The sequence below is a fragment of the Apodemus sylvaticus genome, chromosome 8, assembly GCF_947179515.1.
Source record: "Apodemus sylvaticus chromosome 8, mApoSyl1.1, whole genome shotgun sequence".
Lineage (NCBI taxonomy): Eukaryota > Metazoa > Chordata > Mammalia > Rodentia > Muridae > Apodemus > Apodemus sylvaticus.
The window spans coordinates 70,708,798-70,726,312 of NC_067479.1; the positions used below are offsets into that span (position 1 = coordinate 70,708,798).

The 17,515-nt window shown below is 35.4% G+C and overlaps 1 protein-coding gene across 1 annotated transcript in view; it reads right to left on the bottom strand.

The window, feature by feature from the left end:
* Positions 1-17,515, bottom strand: part of Zmym2 (zinc finger MYM-type containing 2) — a 70,342-nt gene that overhangs the window by 20,141 nt on the left and 32,686 nt on the right. The window contains exons 10-14 of the mRNA XM_052191351.1: positions 17,290-17,406; positions 15,010-15,160; positions 10,430-10,602; positions 3,617-3,782; positions 2,848-2,882 (exon numbers count right to left, since the gene is read on the bottom strand). Coding sequence (XP_052047311.1) covers positions 2,848-2,882; positions 3,617-3,782; positions 10,430-10,602; positions 15,010-15,160; positions 17,290-17,406 — 642 coding nt within the window. The remainder of the gene's footprint in view (positions 1-2,847; positions 2,883-3,616; positions 3,783-10,429; positions 10,603-15,009; positions 15,161-17,289; positions 17,407-17,515) is intronic.

The following is a 17,515-nucleotide window of genomic DNA, read 5'->3' on the forward strand; positions in this document are numbered from 1 at the left end:
GTTAGTCGAATAGGGCTTGTGATTTGGCAGCGCCAGTTTTTCCCTCCCAAGCCAACTCTCTGATTGGTTGATTTGCCTCTAGTCTCTTAGGCATTGTGATGCAAAGTATAGAGACATGTGGTGTGTAACTCGATGCCATGTTTTAAGCACAGGCCATATTTTTCCATAACACTGACACTCTCTTCTGGACATCCATTCTATCTGCACCATCATCTCCTTTTATGCCACCAAAGCCTTTCCTACCCATTCACTGTGGATTTAAAAAAATTTTATGTATCTTTATTTCATGTATATGAGTATTTGCCTGTGTACATGTATGTATCATGTGTCTGCCTGATGCCTGAAGAGGTCAGAAGTGGCATCAGATCCCCTGAAACTGGAGTTATGGATGGTTCTGAGCTACCATGTGAGTTTTAGAAACCAAACCCAGGTCCTCTCCAAGAGCAGTAAGTCCTTTTAATTGCTGACCTGTCTCTCCAGCCCCTAAATTATGTTTTAACATTTCTATTTCCAGTACCAGAATTCAGAGCCTTCAAAACTCTTTAGTCTAACAAACACTTCTCCATCGATTAGCTAACAGTAATTTGTTTGCTGCTGCCCAAGGCTGAGTTAATGTAATAATAATGGGCAGTTGCTCACAGTAGGAGTTTCTTTGTTAACACTAAGGCTTGTGGCTTCCTCGTGGGTCCAAAGTTTATAGAATGCTGAGAGTTTAAAAAAAATATTTATATCCTGGAACACCCTGTATCATATAACCTTGTTAGGTCTCAATTTCCTAGGTTTGCTCATTTTCCAGGTTTGAACTTAACTCTGTAAACCACTTAGGCCTTGATGTTTTGATCCTACAGCCTCCAAGTCCTGAGTATCTGAGACTACAAGTCTCAGCCATATCAAGCCTTAATTTTCCAACTGATTAGACTGTATTGGAAAGAAGTGAAGTACACTCTGATTTTCTTTCCAGAAATGATTAGACCTAAGGATTCTGGCCTAATGAAAAGATTAATTCTTCAACTCTGAGGGCCAGGTTCTCTCCCTTCTAGCTGTAGAACTCCAGACTATTTTAGACATCCCTATGCATCCCTATTTCCTCCCATCTCCCACAGAATGACATACAGACAGTTCATATTCTGAGCATGGTCAATATGAGTTTGTAAAGTTGTTCTGAGCACTGATACATTGGCAAGGGTGCAGAAACTGAGTAACTTAAAGCTAGGCACTTGAAAACTATTAGTAAGTTTACCATTGCCCTTGAGAGCACCAGACACACCCATCAGATCTAGAAAGCTGTTCTTCACATTCTCCTGTAAAACACTTGCCGGATTCTTCCAGTATTTACATAACTTATGTCCTTCAAGTTCAACTTTTTCAACATATCAAATGTGCAAACAGCCAGCACTAGCTGAGGTTTAACATTCTGCTAATTCTGATTATAATTCTGTAAGCAGAAAGCTACACCACAATGCTATTACGCTTTTTGTAAATAGGTCGTAAGTTTCTGATATAAAAATAAATGAGTGTAATTTTTAAAAACTGTCAGTTTAACAGCTTGGAAATGCTGATAATACTAAGTATTACTTTTACAGTTTATGGTAATTGTGGCTGCGGCTTTTTTTATTACTCTAATCCATAGTTTTATATTGTGCATGTGATTTTCACTTACATCATACCTCAAATGAAATTCTATTAATAAATATTTTAGGTGTCTTTCTCAGAAGTAGAATACATTTCAGCTCATTTTAAAAAACAGCTAAGCTCTTTTAACTATTGATACAGGGCTAAAAGATTACAATGCATAAAAAAAAAAGGAAAGGAAAAGGAAAAGGAAAGGGGAAGGAAAGGGGAAAGGGAAAGAAGGAAAGGAAAGGAAAAAAGACACAAGTCTTAATAGCTATGATGGCATCCTAACCCAAAGATATAAAGAGCGAATGCCTGAAGGTTAGTGTCATCTCTTCTTTTATATTAGAACCACCTAAATAATTTTCTAAATCACAATTTCTGAGTTGGAGCCTAAGTATCTCAGAGTTCTGAAAACCTGCTAGGTGAGCTTTGTTGGAGCTACAGATCTTTACTGATTTGTTTCACCACAGTATAAGCTGGTCTGGTCCACAGGTTTTATTGATTTGTTTCACCACAGTATGAGCTGGTCTGGTACACAGGTTTTTTTCTAATGCCAATGAGCAATTCCTTAAGCACAGACCTTTTGAACAAGGGTACTAGAAACTCCAAAAGGCAGCATACTGAAGGCAGACAGTGCCTCACTGTTCTTCATGGCATGGCCTAGCACTACTTATGCTCTCTAATAACCGTTACAGGCAATTAAGGATTTGCTGCATTGTACCAAAAGAGAGAAAAAGGCTAAACAAAATAGGATCAGAGACCATAGTGTTTTCCAGGTTTAAAAGACTTATAGAAAAGCCATCCACTAAGAGATCTTCATATCCCTTCTTTCAATTTCACCTCCCTTGCTTCCCTTCGAGCAAGATCCACGTCAGGTTGGTTTCCAGTGTGTAGCTCATGTACTTTGTATTCTGTTGCTTCTCTTGAAAACCTTCTGACTGTTTACCACTGGCCCATCCATGCCCTCTGAATACAGAGAGGATCAGAGAAGGACAGAGAGGGAGCAATCCTATCAAAGCTATTCCTGTGTCAGTTTGAATACCATCATTCACTTTATGTCTTCATTATGTCTGACAGTCTCTGCTACTAGTAAGCTAGCTGAATATTTCCACTGTTTCAACACAATAAAAAATAAAAATAGAACCTTGCATGGTGATCATATTAACTCAGCCTAATTACTTTCACTTATACTATAAACCACATCACAGCACTAAACTGAGAAATACTCACTGTCATTTTGGTTCGGGACGTCTGACAGCCCTGATCTAAAAAACATAAACATTTAAAAATAAGACAAATACACTTTCTTGACATTTTTAAAAATCCCTGTTTATCAGTGAGTTTTACCAATTTTGAAAAACTATTTTAAGAAACAATCCCAAATTTACACAGTATAAAAAATATGGAGGTAAGTGAATGATTAACCAATTTTTCCCTTTGCCCTCTCTAATAAAGTATGCTTGCTTTAGGGAAAATTCAATACTCTAAGAATTACTGCTTATGTAAAATAGAAGACCACAACTTCTAAAAAGCTTTGTGGTTCCTTCTAGGCCACAATTAGCACATAATCTGCTCAGAAAACGTTTTATTTGAATTTGAAGGTAGCTGTCACAGGACAGATTACTTTCTAAAATAGTTCTTTTAATTCTGTTTAATTTCTCTGTAATTTAGCTCAATAATGCCAATACTTTTCATCACAAATGTTTTTAAGGGGGAATAAAATGAGCAATGTATCTATAAAACATTATCATACAGAGGTCTTCGACTTAGAAAAAGTATGGGATTTATTTCAATTATTATTTTCCACCTATACATAAACTATGAGAAAACTGACCTTTTTGGGGAGAAGCTTATTATGGCTATAAACTATCATCCTTACTATACCAGTGAGCCATGATCCAGTCTTAATAACTACTTTCAAAATCAACTGTTTATTATCAATGCTTGGAATTCTTTATTTTAAGAATATGAAAAGTTTCCAAGTGGCCACATGACATACCATAGTGTAGGTTTTCAGGTCCTTTTTGGGTTGTCATGTTGGGCTCATTTTGCTGACAATAGAAACGTAGTAAGCAGTGTTGATCACAGAAATGTTTCATCTCTCCACGCCACTGCACTCGCTCTTTCAGAGTGCCTTGAGATTTACAGCAGTCACACCTCGCAGCCTTAATAAAAAGGAAAAGTGCTCAGACATGTCAAATGAGAAGATTTAACAGAGCACACACTATAGACGACCAATGTGACGAGAAAGTACTAAAATGATATCAAAGAAAAAATAAAACTGTAACTCAAACATGAAAACAAAACATGTGATACAATTTTGTGCGATACAAAATCCAATCTTATAACACCAAAGTAAAAAAGAAAAAATGGCTGAAGAGATGGCTGAGCAGTTTTTTGTATTTGCTGTGCAATCATGAGGACTGGAGTTCTGATTTTAGCATCCATAAAACTAAGAGCATCCCATAAACACCTATAAACTCAACTGAGGGACCTCTTGCCCTCTTATGGTTTTCATATAAAGGCATGTGCACCTATATATACATGCATATGTGAACAATTAAAAATGATTAAATGAACACCGAGTATACAAAATTGATAGAAATTTACTTGAAATTAATTTTGAAACTGGGCATGGTAGTGCATACTTACTATGCCAAAAGTCAGCAGGCCAAGGAAAGAAGTTGGCAAGTTAGAGACCACCATGGCCTACACAGTAATGCCCTGACTCAAATAAAAATAAACAAAACAAGAACTTAAACCAAACAGCAAGTAGCATAAGATAAAATAATATTGAAGCCCATAATCATAATAGAAGTCTCTAGCAATTATATTATCATAAATGGTTCTTATTAATAAACAGATATGTAGACTGCTTTCTTTTAAAGAAAGAAAATAAGTCCACTAAATATATTACAGGACAGTCCATTGAGCAATAACATAAATGATGTCTCCAGAAAGACCAGAAAAATTCTTCAACAAGCTGTTAAAACTCAGAAATGACAGCTTAAAATATTTTATTTTCTGACAGTTTAATATAAAATTTAAAAAGAAGTTAATGTTCTGATAAGTACTTATAATCTACATTTTAAAGCAGCCAATATTTACTTAAAAAATAAACTAATTTAGCAAAATATCCATCAGAAGCTGGGCAGTGGTGGCATGTGCTCTTAAGCCCAACTATTTGGGCAGAGGCAGGTGAACTAGCCTGGTCTACAGAGTAAGTTCTAGGACAGCCCAGGATACACAAAGAAACCTGGCCTTAGAAAAAAATATTATTGGTCATTTGCAACAGGGAGCCGGGGAACTCCACAGCCTTCTTGTGCATGGCCCGTGGGGAGAGAGTGATCCCCCAGCAGTACTTTCACCTCTGAGCGCAGAGGTGAGATCTCCACCTTCTCTCTGGAGGGAAAAAGCTAGGAGCACACAGGGCCTAAGATCAGTGGAGCAGCTGGAACAGAAGTCTTCCTGCTGCCATTGGCACCAGGGAGCCGGGAGACTCCACAGCCTTCTGTGCATAGCCTGCCAGGATAGAGAGATCTCCCAGCAGTGCTTTCACTTCTGAGCTCACAGTAGTAAGGACACGGGCTTACAGGCCCACAGGAGGAACAAACTCCAGCCAGAGACAACAATACCAACTAGCACCAGAGATAACCAGATGCAGAAAGGCACACACATGATCCCTACCAACAGAAACCAAGGCCACATGGCAACATCAGAACCCAGTTCTCCCACCACAACAAGTCCCGGATACCCCAACAGACCAGAAAAGCAAGAGTTGGATTTAAAATCGTATCTCATAATGCTGATAGAGGGCTTCAAGAAAGACTTAAATAACTCCCTTAAAGAAATACAGGAGATCATGGGTCAACAGGCAGAAGCCCTTAAAGAAGAAACACACACACACACACAAAAAAAAAAAAAAAATCCCTTAAAGAATTACAGGAAAACACAATCAAGTGAAAGAACTGAACAAAACCATCCAGGATCTAAAAGTGAAAGTACAAACAATAAAAGAATCACAAAGTGAGCCATTTCTGGAGATAGAAAACCTTGGAAAGAATTCAGGAGTCATATATGCAAACATCAACAACAGAATACAAGAGATAGAAGAAAGAACCTCAGGTTCTGAAGAAAACATTGACTTAACAAAGAAAATGCAAAATGCATAAAGCTGGTAACCCAAAACATCCAAGAACTCCAGGACACAATGAAAAGACCAAACCTAAGGATTATAGAGATAGACAAGAGTGAAGATTTCCAACTTAAAGGGTCAGTAAATATTTTCAAAAAAATTGTAGAAGAAAGCTTCCCTAACCCAGAGAAAGAGATGCCCATGAACATATAGGCCTTCAGAACTCCAAACAGACTGGACCAGAACAGAAAATCCTCCCCACACATAATAATCAAAACACCAAATTTACTAAACAAAGAAAGAATATTAAAAGCAGTAAGGGGAAAAGGGCAAGTAACTTATAAAGGCAGACCTATCAGAATCACACCAGACTTCTCACCAGAGACGATGAAAGCTAGAAGAACTTAGGCAGAACCTCTTACAGACCCTAAGAGAACACAAATGCCAGCCCAGGCTACTATACCCAGCAAAACTATCAATCACAGATGGAGAAACCAAGATATTCCACATTAAAAACAAATTTACACAATATCTGTCCACAAATCCAGCCCTACAAAGGATAATAGATGGAAAATGCCAACAAAGGGGGGAAACTACACCCTAGAAAAAGCAAGTAATCTTCTTCCAACAAACCCAAAAGAAGATACCCACACAAACATAAAAATAACATCAAAAATAACAGGAAGAAACAATCACTATTCCTTAATATCTCTTAAAAACAATGGACTCAACTCCCCAATGAGAAGACATAGACTAGCAGAAATATTTCTCATGTAAATCTTAAATTTTATCAGAAAATGCTTGTAATTCCCCTTTTAATTTAGTAATTTATGTCTACCAATTTAACTGCATTATTTTTCATGATAATCTTCAATTTTAATATCTTTCTATATATTTCCTCTATTTTATCAGAAATGTTTTCAATGTAAATCTTTGATTTTATCACAAATGTTTCTAATTCCACCTTCAATTAATTTAGAAAGTTTTTATATCTAACATTTTATATGTAAAATTTTCCATGAGATAGTCAATTTTAACATGTTTGTCTATATATTTCTTGAATTTGACCAGATATATTTTCCATGTAAATCTTCAATTTTATCTGAAAATGTTTATAATTCCACCTTCAATTAACTTAGAATTACCTTTATGCCTATTATTTTATCTGTATAATTTCCATGATAATCTTTAATTTTAACATGTTTTTCTATATATTTCTTCAATTTTATCAGAAATATTTTACATGTGAACCTTCAAGTTTATCAGAAAATGTTTATAATTTGGCTTTCAATCAACTTAGGAATACTTTTATGCCTATCATTATTATATCTATATAAAATTTTCCATGATAATCTTCAATTCTAACATGTTTTTCTACATTTTTCTATACTTTTATCAGAAATATTTTCCACGTAAATCTTCAATTCTGTCATAAAATGTTTCTATTTCATATTTCAATTAATTTAGTAATGTTTTTTATTGTGTCACTTTACTCTTTAATTTTCCATGAAAATTTTAACATATTTTTCTATGTATCTCTTCTATTTTATCTGAAATATTTTCCATGTAAATCTTTAATTTTATCATAAAGTGTTTTTACTTCCCATTTCAATAAAAAAAGGAAAAAAATTTATTAAACAAAAGATAGGGCTGGGGATTTAGCTCAGTGGTAGAGCACTTGCCTAGCAAGTGCAAGGCCCTGGGTTTGGTCCCCAGCTCTGGTTAAAAAAAAAAAAAGATATCCAATCAAATCTACAGCCAGAAATACAACCATACCAAAGCAACCTATAGCTTCACATACATACATATACATATGTGTATATGCATGTATAACTTTTATCTCACACGCCCCAGCACAGTACTCTGGATCACACTGGGTCTGTAGAAGGAAAGGCGTCATGATGCTCGCTCGCCTTGCCTCAAACCTTGGCTTGCTTTTATATCCCAAATGCTACGTTACAGGTATATGCTTCTACAGCCAGAAATTTTTATTGAAATTAATGATTCAAAAGAACATAATTAGACATAACTTATCAAAAAATCTGAATAATAAAATCAGTCCTTCATTCTATAATCAAACATACCTGCTTTTTTCCTATGTCCAATTTTATTCCACAAAATTAAAAACAATTTATCCAAAGAAAAACCAGGGCAGGATAATGTCAATTACTCATGAAAACAAAGTATCTAGTTTTTCAAACTAAAAGAATAACTGAGAACTCAAAACCAAGAATTCTAAATTTAATAACATAAAGTTGTAGAGGCTATAAACTCTTTGTTTTTGCATCTTACATGCTTTAGTGTCTGTATGTAAACCAAGTTCATGTCTAGTGCCATGTTAATCGGAAGAGAGTCAGACCCCTAGACCCAGAGTTACAGGCGGCTGAAGCTGGGTAACTACTACATGGGTGCTAGAAACTGAACCGAGCTCCTCTGCAAGAACACTGCGAGAACAGCAGTGTTCTTAAGCACTGAGCAATCTTTCCAACCCCCAAACACAGTCAGAGGGGTCTTTGTGTGTAAACACAGGGTAGCATGCGGCCACATGTCTCTGACAGCTTGAATTACAGGTGTGTATCACCAAACCCAGATAAAACAAATTTTATTGAAGATTTTTTGTTGTTGTTGTCTATCAACACATTTTTTTTATTCCAACTTGAAAAAGACAATTTGCAGCAAGTTTCTTTTTAAATTCAGGAGCAATCTATTGTAAAGATCAGGAAACACAGATTACTTAAAATGTTTTATCAAGTAAAAATCATATGTAGAAGTGGATGAGAATGTTCCTAACAGGTTTTCACAACTCAACACTTGACTGTGGGATTAAACACTGTTTGTGGAGTTTTAGGAGATGCAGTCTTATTTGAAGAAGTCAGTCAGGATGGGCAGGCTTTCAGAGGTAAAATTCTCCTGCCACTTTCCAGTATGCTCTCTGCTTTGTACTTACAGTTCAGGATGTGAGTTCTCAACACCTTTCTCCAGCCAGTATCCCAACCTGGTACCTCTCTCTATTCTGACATTACAAACTATAACTTTCTGGAATTGTTAAGCCAAAATATATTTTTCCATAAATCATCTTGACAATGTTGTTTTATCAAGGTAGTAGAAATGCAACTAATATACTAAGAAAAAATTTAAAAGCACACTGTTAAAATATTTCAATGAAATTTATTTTTGTGGTACATAGCATCAAATGCAGAGCCTTTTGCCTACTAAGTAAGCACTGAGCTGTACAACTCTCATTATTAAATTTAAATACCAAAAATATATAAAATTGTTTGAATTACAGGTAGTCTCTCAATACTATCATGTATATTACACAAAGGTTTGTACGTTTTAAATAAGAATTACTATATTGGTAGAAAAGAATTTTGGACTGTCAATTTCAAACACACATCTTTACCTATCAAAACAGAAATCATTACTTTTGTTTGTTTGTTTTTGTTTTTGTTTTTGTTTTGGGCCAATGAGAAATGCCTGTTAATCCCAGAGAAATTATGCTTTGAGTCTTGATGAAATTCTGCTGCTGATTGTGAAAGCACTTTCCCTTCAGAAATTTGTCAAGGTGCTTGAAAATGGAGTACCTGGCTGACAAGAGGTTATGACAATAACTAGCTTCATCCTCTGAAGCATTAGTCAGATTCTTCAAACTTAATCTATGTCATAATATTAGGAGTCATGATATCTATTTTCACGTGCTTTAAAAGTATATCCAGACTTATCACAAACATGATATCCATACATATCACAAACTTTTACCACTGAGGTACTTTTTTGTTGCCAGTGTAGAAATTAGTAACTTCTCCTTGGATAAAATCTTATCATACAAACTCTAAATTTATGTTTATTTTCTAAAAAAAAAGTCTCTAAAAAAAATCATCAAGAAAAAGGGTGCACACCTTTAATCCCAGCAGTCAGAAAGCAGAGATTTGTGATATCAAGGCCAGCCAGTGTGACACAGTGAAACACTGTCTCAAAAAAGGTAGTTAATACAATGGCCCAAATGGTATTATTTGTTGACTTTTAAAAAGTCTTTTTTTTTTTAAAAAAAGATTTATTTATTATATGTAAGTACACTGTAGGTGTCTTCAGACACTCCAGAAGAGGGTGTACATTATGTATGGCTGAGAGCCACCATGTGGTTGCTGGGATTTGAACTTAGGACCTTTGGAAGAGCAGTCAGTGCTCTTAACCACTGAGCCATCTCTCCAGCCCCCTGAAAAGCCTTTTATAATATACAAAATACAGTTGTTCCACACTTCTGCTCCACAAGGAGATATTTATTACATGTGAACCCACACACACATATAAGCAAAGACTTACAAAACACTAGCTTAATATTTAAAGCAACTACTGTTATTGTTCAATACTGATAATGTAGTTATTAAAAATAAATTTAGAGAAATATCCATTTTATGAAGCTAAACCACAGAAAATACACAAATAGTTTAATGGCTGGTAATACCTAAATGAATTCTAAAGAAAAATGATGATAATCCCACTTCAAAATATAAAAACAAGTAGGAAAGACAAAATCCATCTTAATGAACAGCACAAACAGGACCAGGCATAGAGTACACAAATTAAAAGAAGGAACAACTAGATGCTGTCACAGTAACAAGCACTTCAAAAGACAACCCCAAGTAGCTGCTCTGCTGAGAAAGTACTGTTACTTGCCTTGTAGTACCACTCCTGGAATTTCTTACAGCAGTCTTCACTGCAGAAGTCTCTGACAACGCCATCAAGTTCTTTAGTGGCTCCCTTCTTACACAGCTGAGAACAATAGTTGCAGGTAACACATCTTAATCCTAATCGTCTTGCAAAATCTTGTTTGTATAATAGCTTGCAGCCTGAAAAATGTTGTATTTTTTTTAAAACATACACACACATAAAAAGACATACTTTAAACTGAGACAAATCTTATAAGACTATCAGTTTCAGAATATGTTGAATATATTCACATAAAAAGTCCTCTTCCCTTCTGATTGAAAACCTCCATGTTTTCTGTGTACATTGAGGTGCATGTGGGGACCAGAGCTTGGAGCCAGTTGACTTCCTCAATTGCTCCAACAGTCTTTCACTGAACCTAAAGCTTGCCAATATAGCTGGGCTGGCTAGCTAGCAAGTCCCCAAAGTCTCTGCTTCCCTTCCCCAGTGCTGGGATTACAGATGCCATGTCCGATTTGTACAAGGATGGCAGGGACCAAACTCAGGTGCTCATGCCTCATGTCTGAACAGCAAGCACTTGACTGACTGAACTTTTCCCCAGGCCCTCTGAAACACTAGGTCTATTATAACGCCAACCTGTAAAACTTACAACAGAACATTATTGCATAAGAAAACCTATCTATCACTTAGGTTCAAACAATACTTTTAAGACATTAAAATCTGGTAATGCTTCAGAACTATTTTCTATTTGAATAAAATCACAAAGATACAAGTGAGTGCATTGGAAAATGAATGCAGACTGCTAAAAAGTTCTGACTAAATTCAGATATATTCTTTAGAAGGTACTATATTCAAGTTTTCTAGATTCTTCCTAACAGCCTATTTTTATATAGAAATTCGTCAAGAATATAGAACTCTGACATGACTAGAGAAAATACTTTGCTATCTACTACTTTAATCAAATACTTCTTTATCGTCTACATAAATTTATTTTCACATATCTGATTTCCCACCTATACTACCTCTGAAGTTAAATAAGCCTCTGTATTCTTGCTCATGCTACTTCATGTAAGTAGAATAATCTACTAATATCTAGGAAATCTCATCTATCCTTTAATAAAAAAAAAAATCAAATTATAATTCTACCATATACAATGTTTTCATGAACCCGAGAGTTTTAAATGTTCTGTCCTATCTGTAAATCTCAGCTTTCGGAAGCTGGGTCTCATTACAATCTAACTTTGGGTGCTCTGAACTTGCAATCATCCTTCCTCCAATGCCTGAGTGTTAAGACTGTATGTAGGCAACTGCCCCCATACATAACTGTACAGTTTTAAAAATAAAATGTTTTGTAAATTACTATATAACATCCTACAATTTATTACTATGAACTATATTTTACTTTTAAAATTACATTTATTTGCATATGTAAACATGTATGTGTCATGTCATGGGTGTCAATGCTATAGTCTACAAGTAGCAGTCAAGAAAACTTAAAGTCGCTTCTTTCTATTATATGAGTCCTGGGAATCCAACTGAAGTCATGAGGCCTGGCACCTTTTCCCACTGACTCATCGCCAGCCTTTAAGCTATATTTTAAATACTTTTTAATATATATCTTCTTGATTTTTTTGTTGCTAGGTGTTTTGGGTTTTGTTTTTGTTTTTGTTTTTTTGAGAGTGTCTATGTAGCCCTGGCTGTCAATCAAGCTGTTCTGAAACTAACAGGTATCTACCTGCCTTTGCCTCCCGAGTGCTGGGATTGAAGGTATATGCCACTATACCTTGCTTTTTTTAATTCACTGAATTTGATTGATAGTAAATAGTTTACCCAGAAAACTAGGTTGAGTAACAGATAACTTCAAATAAAAACAAAATAAAAACTCATTCAGTAGTAGAAAGTAAAAAGAAAAATTCATATCCTTAACACTTTATACCCATTTGAAACTAAGTCCTTCCCAATGAAAATTGTTTCTAAGTACCAATTAATTATTTAAGATGCACTCTTCAATTTAATAAAATTCATTTTAGATTTATAAAAATATAATTTCTATAAGAACACTGATACATATATTAATAATAATATGTTCAGATTTAGGATGAATTAGACTGTTTTGGCACAAAAATGAAGGTGACAGAGTAAATCAACTCAATATTAACCTTTTGTTGTTTTTGTTGTTGTTTTTTTCAAGACAAGGTTTCTCTGTATAATAGCCCAGGCTGTCCTGGAACTTATTTTGTAGACCAGGCTGGGCTCAAACTCACAACAATCTGACTGCCTCTGCCTTCCAAGTGCTGGGATTAAAGGCATCTGCCATCAAGCCTTAGACTTGGTCGTTTCTAATATAACCTTGCTCTTAGGTAACAGGTGTAAAGTATGGTTCTAGGTGAGATGTACCAAGTACAATTAAGTAGAAGTGTTCTTCTTTGTTCATTAATACCTTCTAACATGCATGCTATACTGTTTGTGAGGTGTATGGAGAGACCATTGAACAAACATTTTTTTCTGCCATGGACTGTTGGCATTAAGGATTATCCAACTTCCCTTTTGCCCCATATTTGATATAGGAATTCACAGAAAAGGCTGGTGAGATGGCTCAGTGGTTAAGAGCACTGACAGCTCTTCTGAAGGTCCTGAGTTCAATTCCCAGCAACCACATGGTAACTCACAATCATCTGTAATGAGATCTGACACCCTCTTCTGGTGTGTCTGAAGACAGCTACAATATACTTACATATAATAATAAATAAATCTTTCCGCTAGAGCGAGCAGGGCTGGAGTGAGCAGAGGTCCTAAGTTCAATTCCCAGCAACCACATGATGGCTCACAACCATCTGCACAGTTACACTGTACTCATACACATGAAATAAAAAAATACATCTCTTAAAAAAAAAAAAAAGTAACTCACAGAAAAAGTAGAAGCAGGGACAAACAGTCCTCAATGGAAAAATAACAGGTGTAAAGAAGAGATAGGAAAGCCGGGCGGTGGTGGCGCACGCCTGTAATTCCAGCACTCTGGGAGGCAGAGGCAGGCGGATTTCTGAGTTCGAGGCCAGCCTGGTCTACAGAGTGAGTTCCAGGACAGCCAGGCCTACACAGAGAAATCCTGTCTCGAAAAAACCAACCCCCCCCCCCAAAATTACAAGAACAGATAGGAAGCTTTTTTTGTATTTTTGTATTTTGTATTTATTGCTAATGACAGCAGACTCATAGTTGAGAATGAGAGACATTGAAGGTTTCTGTGTTTTCTAACTCCTCCTAACAAAACAAAACTGTCTAGAGAGGAAGCCACTGAAAAGAGGCCTTAAAAACTGTAATAGGAAGAGGGACTGGGGGTATAAGGAGCAACACATCTTAAATCTCAGGACTTGGGTTAGGAAGAGGAAGATGGAGCTCTCTGAGTTCAAGGCCAGCCTGGTCTACACAATAAAACTACACAGAGAAACCCTGTCTGAAAAACAACAACAACAACAACAACAACAACAACAAAAAAAACAAATCAAAAAGTAATAGGGATATAGCTCCTCACAGTTGATAGCTGCTAAGAGAGATGGGGAAGAGCTCTTTTCTTTAAGGGACTAGATATAAGTGTGTGTGTGTGTGTATATATATATATGTGTGTATATATATACATATATATATACATATGTATGTATGTATGTATACATATATATACATATGTGTATATGTATCTATATCTCGCTATCTCTTTGTATGTATGTATGTGGATATATACATATATATGTATATTTATCTAGATAGATAGATAGATTTTTTTTTTTTTGAGAAGAAAAAGATACGTCAGTGACCCACAACAGAAGACAAGATAAAGGCAGATTAGAGCAAAAATGTGACAATTGGAAACACTAGCAATAATGAGTGCCTAAAACCCAATCCTATTTTTATCTCTGGAGAAGTAAATTTAGAACCAGAGTTCATGTCTATAATCTGATTTCTGGTATAAGACCAATGCAAGTTTAAGTGAGGAGAAAAGACACTTGGGAACATATGTAACAGAATCCAATGTGTCTCAAACACCACAAACCACAGAGTATCCATTGTGCTTGTCACTGTGTGTAATGCCTCCCACCTGTCCATCAATGACACTTACTAAAAATGCTTTGAGTCAGAGAAATTTCAGATCTGAGGGCTTTTTGTGGGGTATTTGTTTTGAACAGTCGCACAGACTTTAGTGACTTCCTTAACCTGAGATCAGTGATGATCAAAATTTATATACTAAAAAAAATCTATAGCTGCAAGCTGGTAGGGAAATGGAGCTAATGCAAAACGTTTTTCCTGCTCTTAGAAACCACCATTCAGACCCCGTGTCAGCTCTAGTAATAACAAAGTATGGCAATGCTTGCTTTCATTTTATCCCAAAATTTCTAGAGAGCAAACCTCGAGACCCAGAAGTATACAATACATGTAAAACAACAAAAAGATTCAGTAGAAAAGTAAACTAAGTTTTGTTAAGCTATATTAAAATTGTGTACCTATTTCTAGACCGCTGTAATTATATAATCTTTAAATAACTTAGCAAAAAAACATTATATATTAAAAGTTATGAACAATGCTGTATACACACTTGCCTTCACTACAGAAAGGTCTCTTAACGCCAGAGAAATTGACTGTTTCATGCAGAGTCTTCTCCTCTTGGCAGTATTCGCAATATGTAACTATGCAATGCAACTTCTTATAGTCATCTGAGCAAGTTTTGCTGCAGAATTGATGCACTTTGTTCTAAATGCACAACGGGAACCTTGGTAAGTATGAGAACCATACTCAAGTTTAAGAAATAAACAAGCCACTTTTACAGAAAGTTAAATCATGTATCTACTTAATGTTATGATCCTTGGAGAGACATTTGCTGAAGGCCACAGACACCTAAGTTAACCAACTGAGCATTATTAACTCCCCTGAAAGTACTGAGTGACTAAGAGAGCAATCACTAACATAAAGTGACAGCCTGGATATGCTAATGAGTTAGAGAAACACAAAGAAAATAATGAAAAGTACAACGTAGGCTACAGAAATATAAGATACAACATTTTAAAGCAATCTAACACATTCCGGTCACACATTAATAAAAACATCTATTATTTCTAAAATTTTCAAATTGGTGCTCTTATATGACATAAATAAAAAGTTATTATTATTTCTCTGGCTTCAAGCCACAATTGTAAGGCCTACTTTTTAAACAGTAACCCAGGAGTTAAGAACTAAAACTCTAAGCAAAGCAACTTTTCTCCAAAAATTATAGCAGATATAGATTAAGTCTAAATAATCAACGTTAACACATGAAGAAAAAGTCTACAAAACAACTCAAGTAATTAGAGCAATCATTAATGAAAAATTTCCCCTTTATGAATACATAACTCAGACGAGAAAGGGTGGTTGGAAAGGAGCGCAGAAGTAAAGTACTTGCTAAGCATACTCAAGGCCCTGGGTCAGTAAGCAGCATGTGAGCACACATGCAAAATTAAGAGGAAAAAATGCTAATTATGGGGTCCTAAACCCACAGTCTCCTAAGAGAAGTGCTCACTCAATATGGCAGTATCTCTTAATGGCATGTAACACTAAAGTTCTATGTAAATAGAAGCAACAAAATATTACAGAAAAGTATTACAAAGCATGAACAGTGGGATTCCCATTTTCATCTATCAGATTTCAGCTTATAATCCTCATTTCTTATATGATACTATTTTGCATGTTTGCCTGTAGATTTTCCTCACTCCCTGGCCATTCCTTTATTGTCATGTTGGGCATTCAATATTATTTCTGCTATTAGGTGGTTATTAGTCTAAAACTCATGATGAGATGCCATCAAGTCTCAAAGCATGAATGGTTTAACTACTCTGGGGACAGCACCAAGCAAAATAATAAAAGTAAAGAATTTTACAGGCTAGGCTAGAGAGATGGCTCAGTGGTTAAGAACACTGTCTGCTCTTCCAGAGGTCCTGAGTTCAATTCCCAGCAACCACATGGTGGCTCATAACCATCTGTAATGGGGTCTGACGCCCTCTTCTGGTGCATTTGAAGACAACTACGGTATACTCACATAATAATAAATCTTTAAAAAAAATTAATTTTACAGGCTCTAAAATAATAAACCTTCTCAGATTTCCAAATCCTATGGAAATCATGGAGTCTAATTCTAGAAACCACTTTGACCTAAGCATTACATTTTAAATAACATGTAAAGAACCATAGAAAATAGTCTCATTTTAGTTTTACATCTTATATAACTTTTTAAGTACATACTCCACGCTCTACCCTCCAACCACCCAATCCACCTAAAGAAAGGTTAAAGGATGGGCAAAAGTAAGCACTGTTCAACACAGCAGTGGGTAGCCTGCATCATTCAACTACCCATTACTGTCCTCTTAAACAAACAAACTCACATGGAAACAGCAAAAACAAAGAACATGACAAAGTAAATAAGAACATTACAAAAGGTTAAGTGCTAAGGAAAAAAAAATCTTGTGTTCAAGATTCACAGCCTCTACTCCCTTATTAAAATATACTTATCAAAACTTTATAAGATATTAAATAACAGCATAGTATCTACCTTACAAATTCTAATTCTACAAATATTAAGTAATAACATTCATAGTTCACAAATGGTAATGACAAGGAGAGAACTCTGCAGAGACCCTGGATATATGAATTGACTTATTGTGCATGTGACTTCAATAAATTGCTTCTGAAATCTATCCTATTTGTTTCATTTCCACAAAGTTAACATACCAATGACACAAAATATGAAGCTTATTATTGTCCACTAAAGAAGTTTCCAAATAGAAATTCCACTTATTTTCTTAGATTCTTGTCTTAGCGTTAGATAACACATATAAGGTAACAAGACTTGCCTCCCATTCCAAGATTTCTGGTTTTGAACAAAAAGAATTTTTACAGTAGTTGCATTTCAACTGAATGTCACTGGGTGCTACAAACTGGCCATTTGGAGATGACTGCACGCTTAGAGCCTAAAATAAAGAACAAAGTTTACTTAGTCTGACAAGAATTTCAGAATTTCTAGCCATAAAAACTACCAAATGTCTAGAACATGTAGAAAGCAAGGTTTTTTGCTACTTA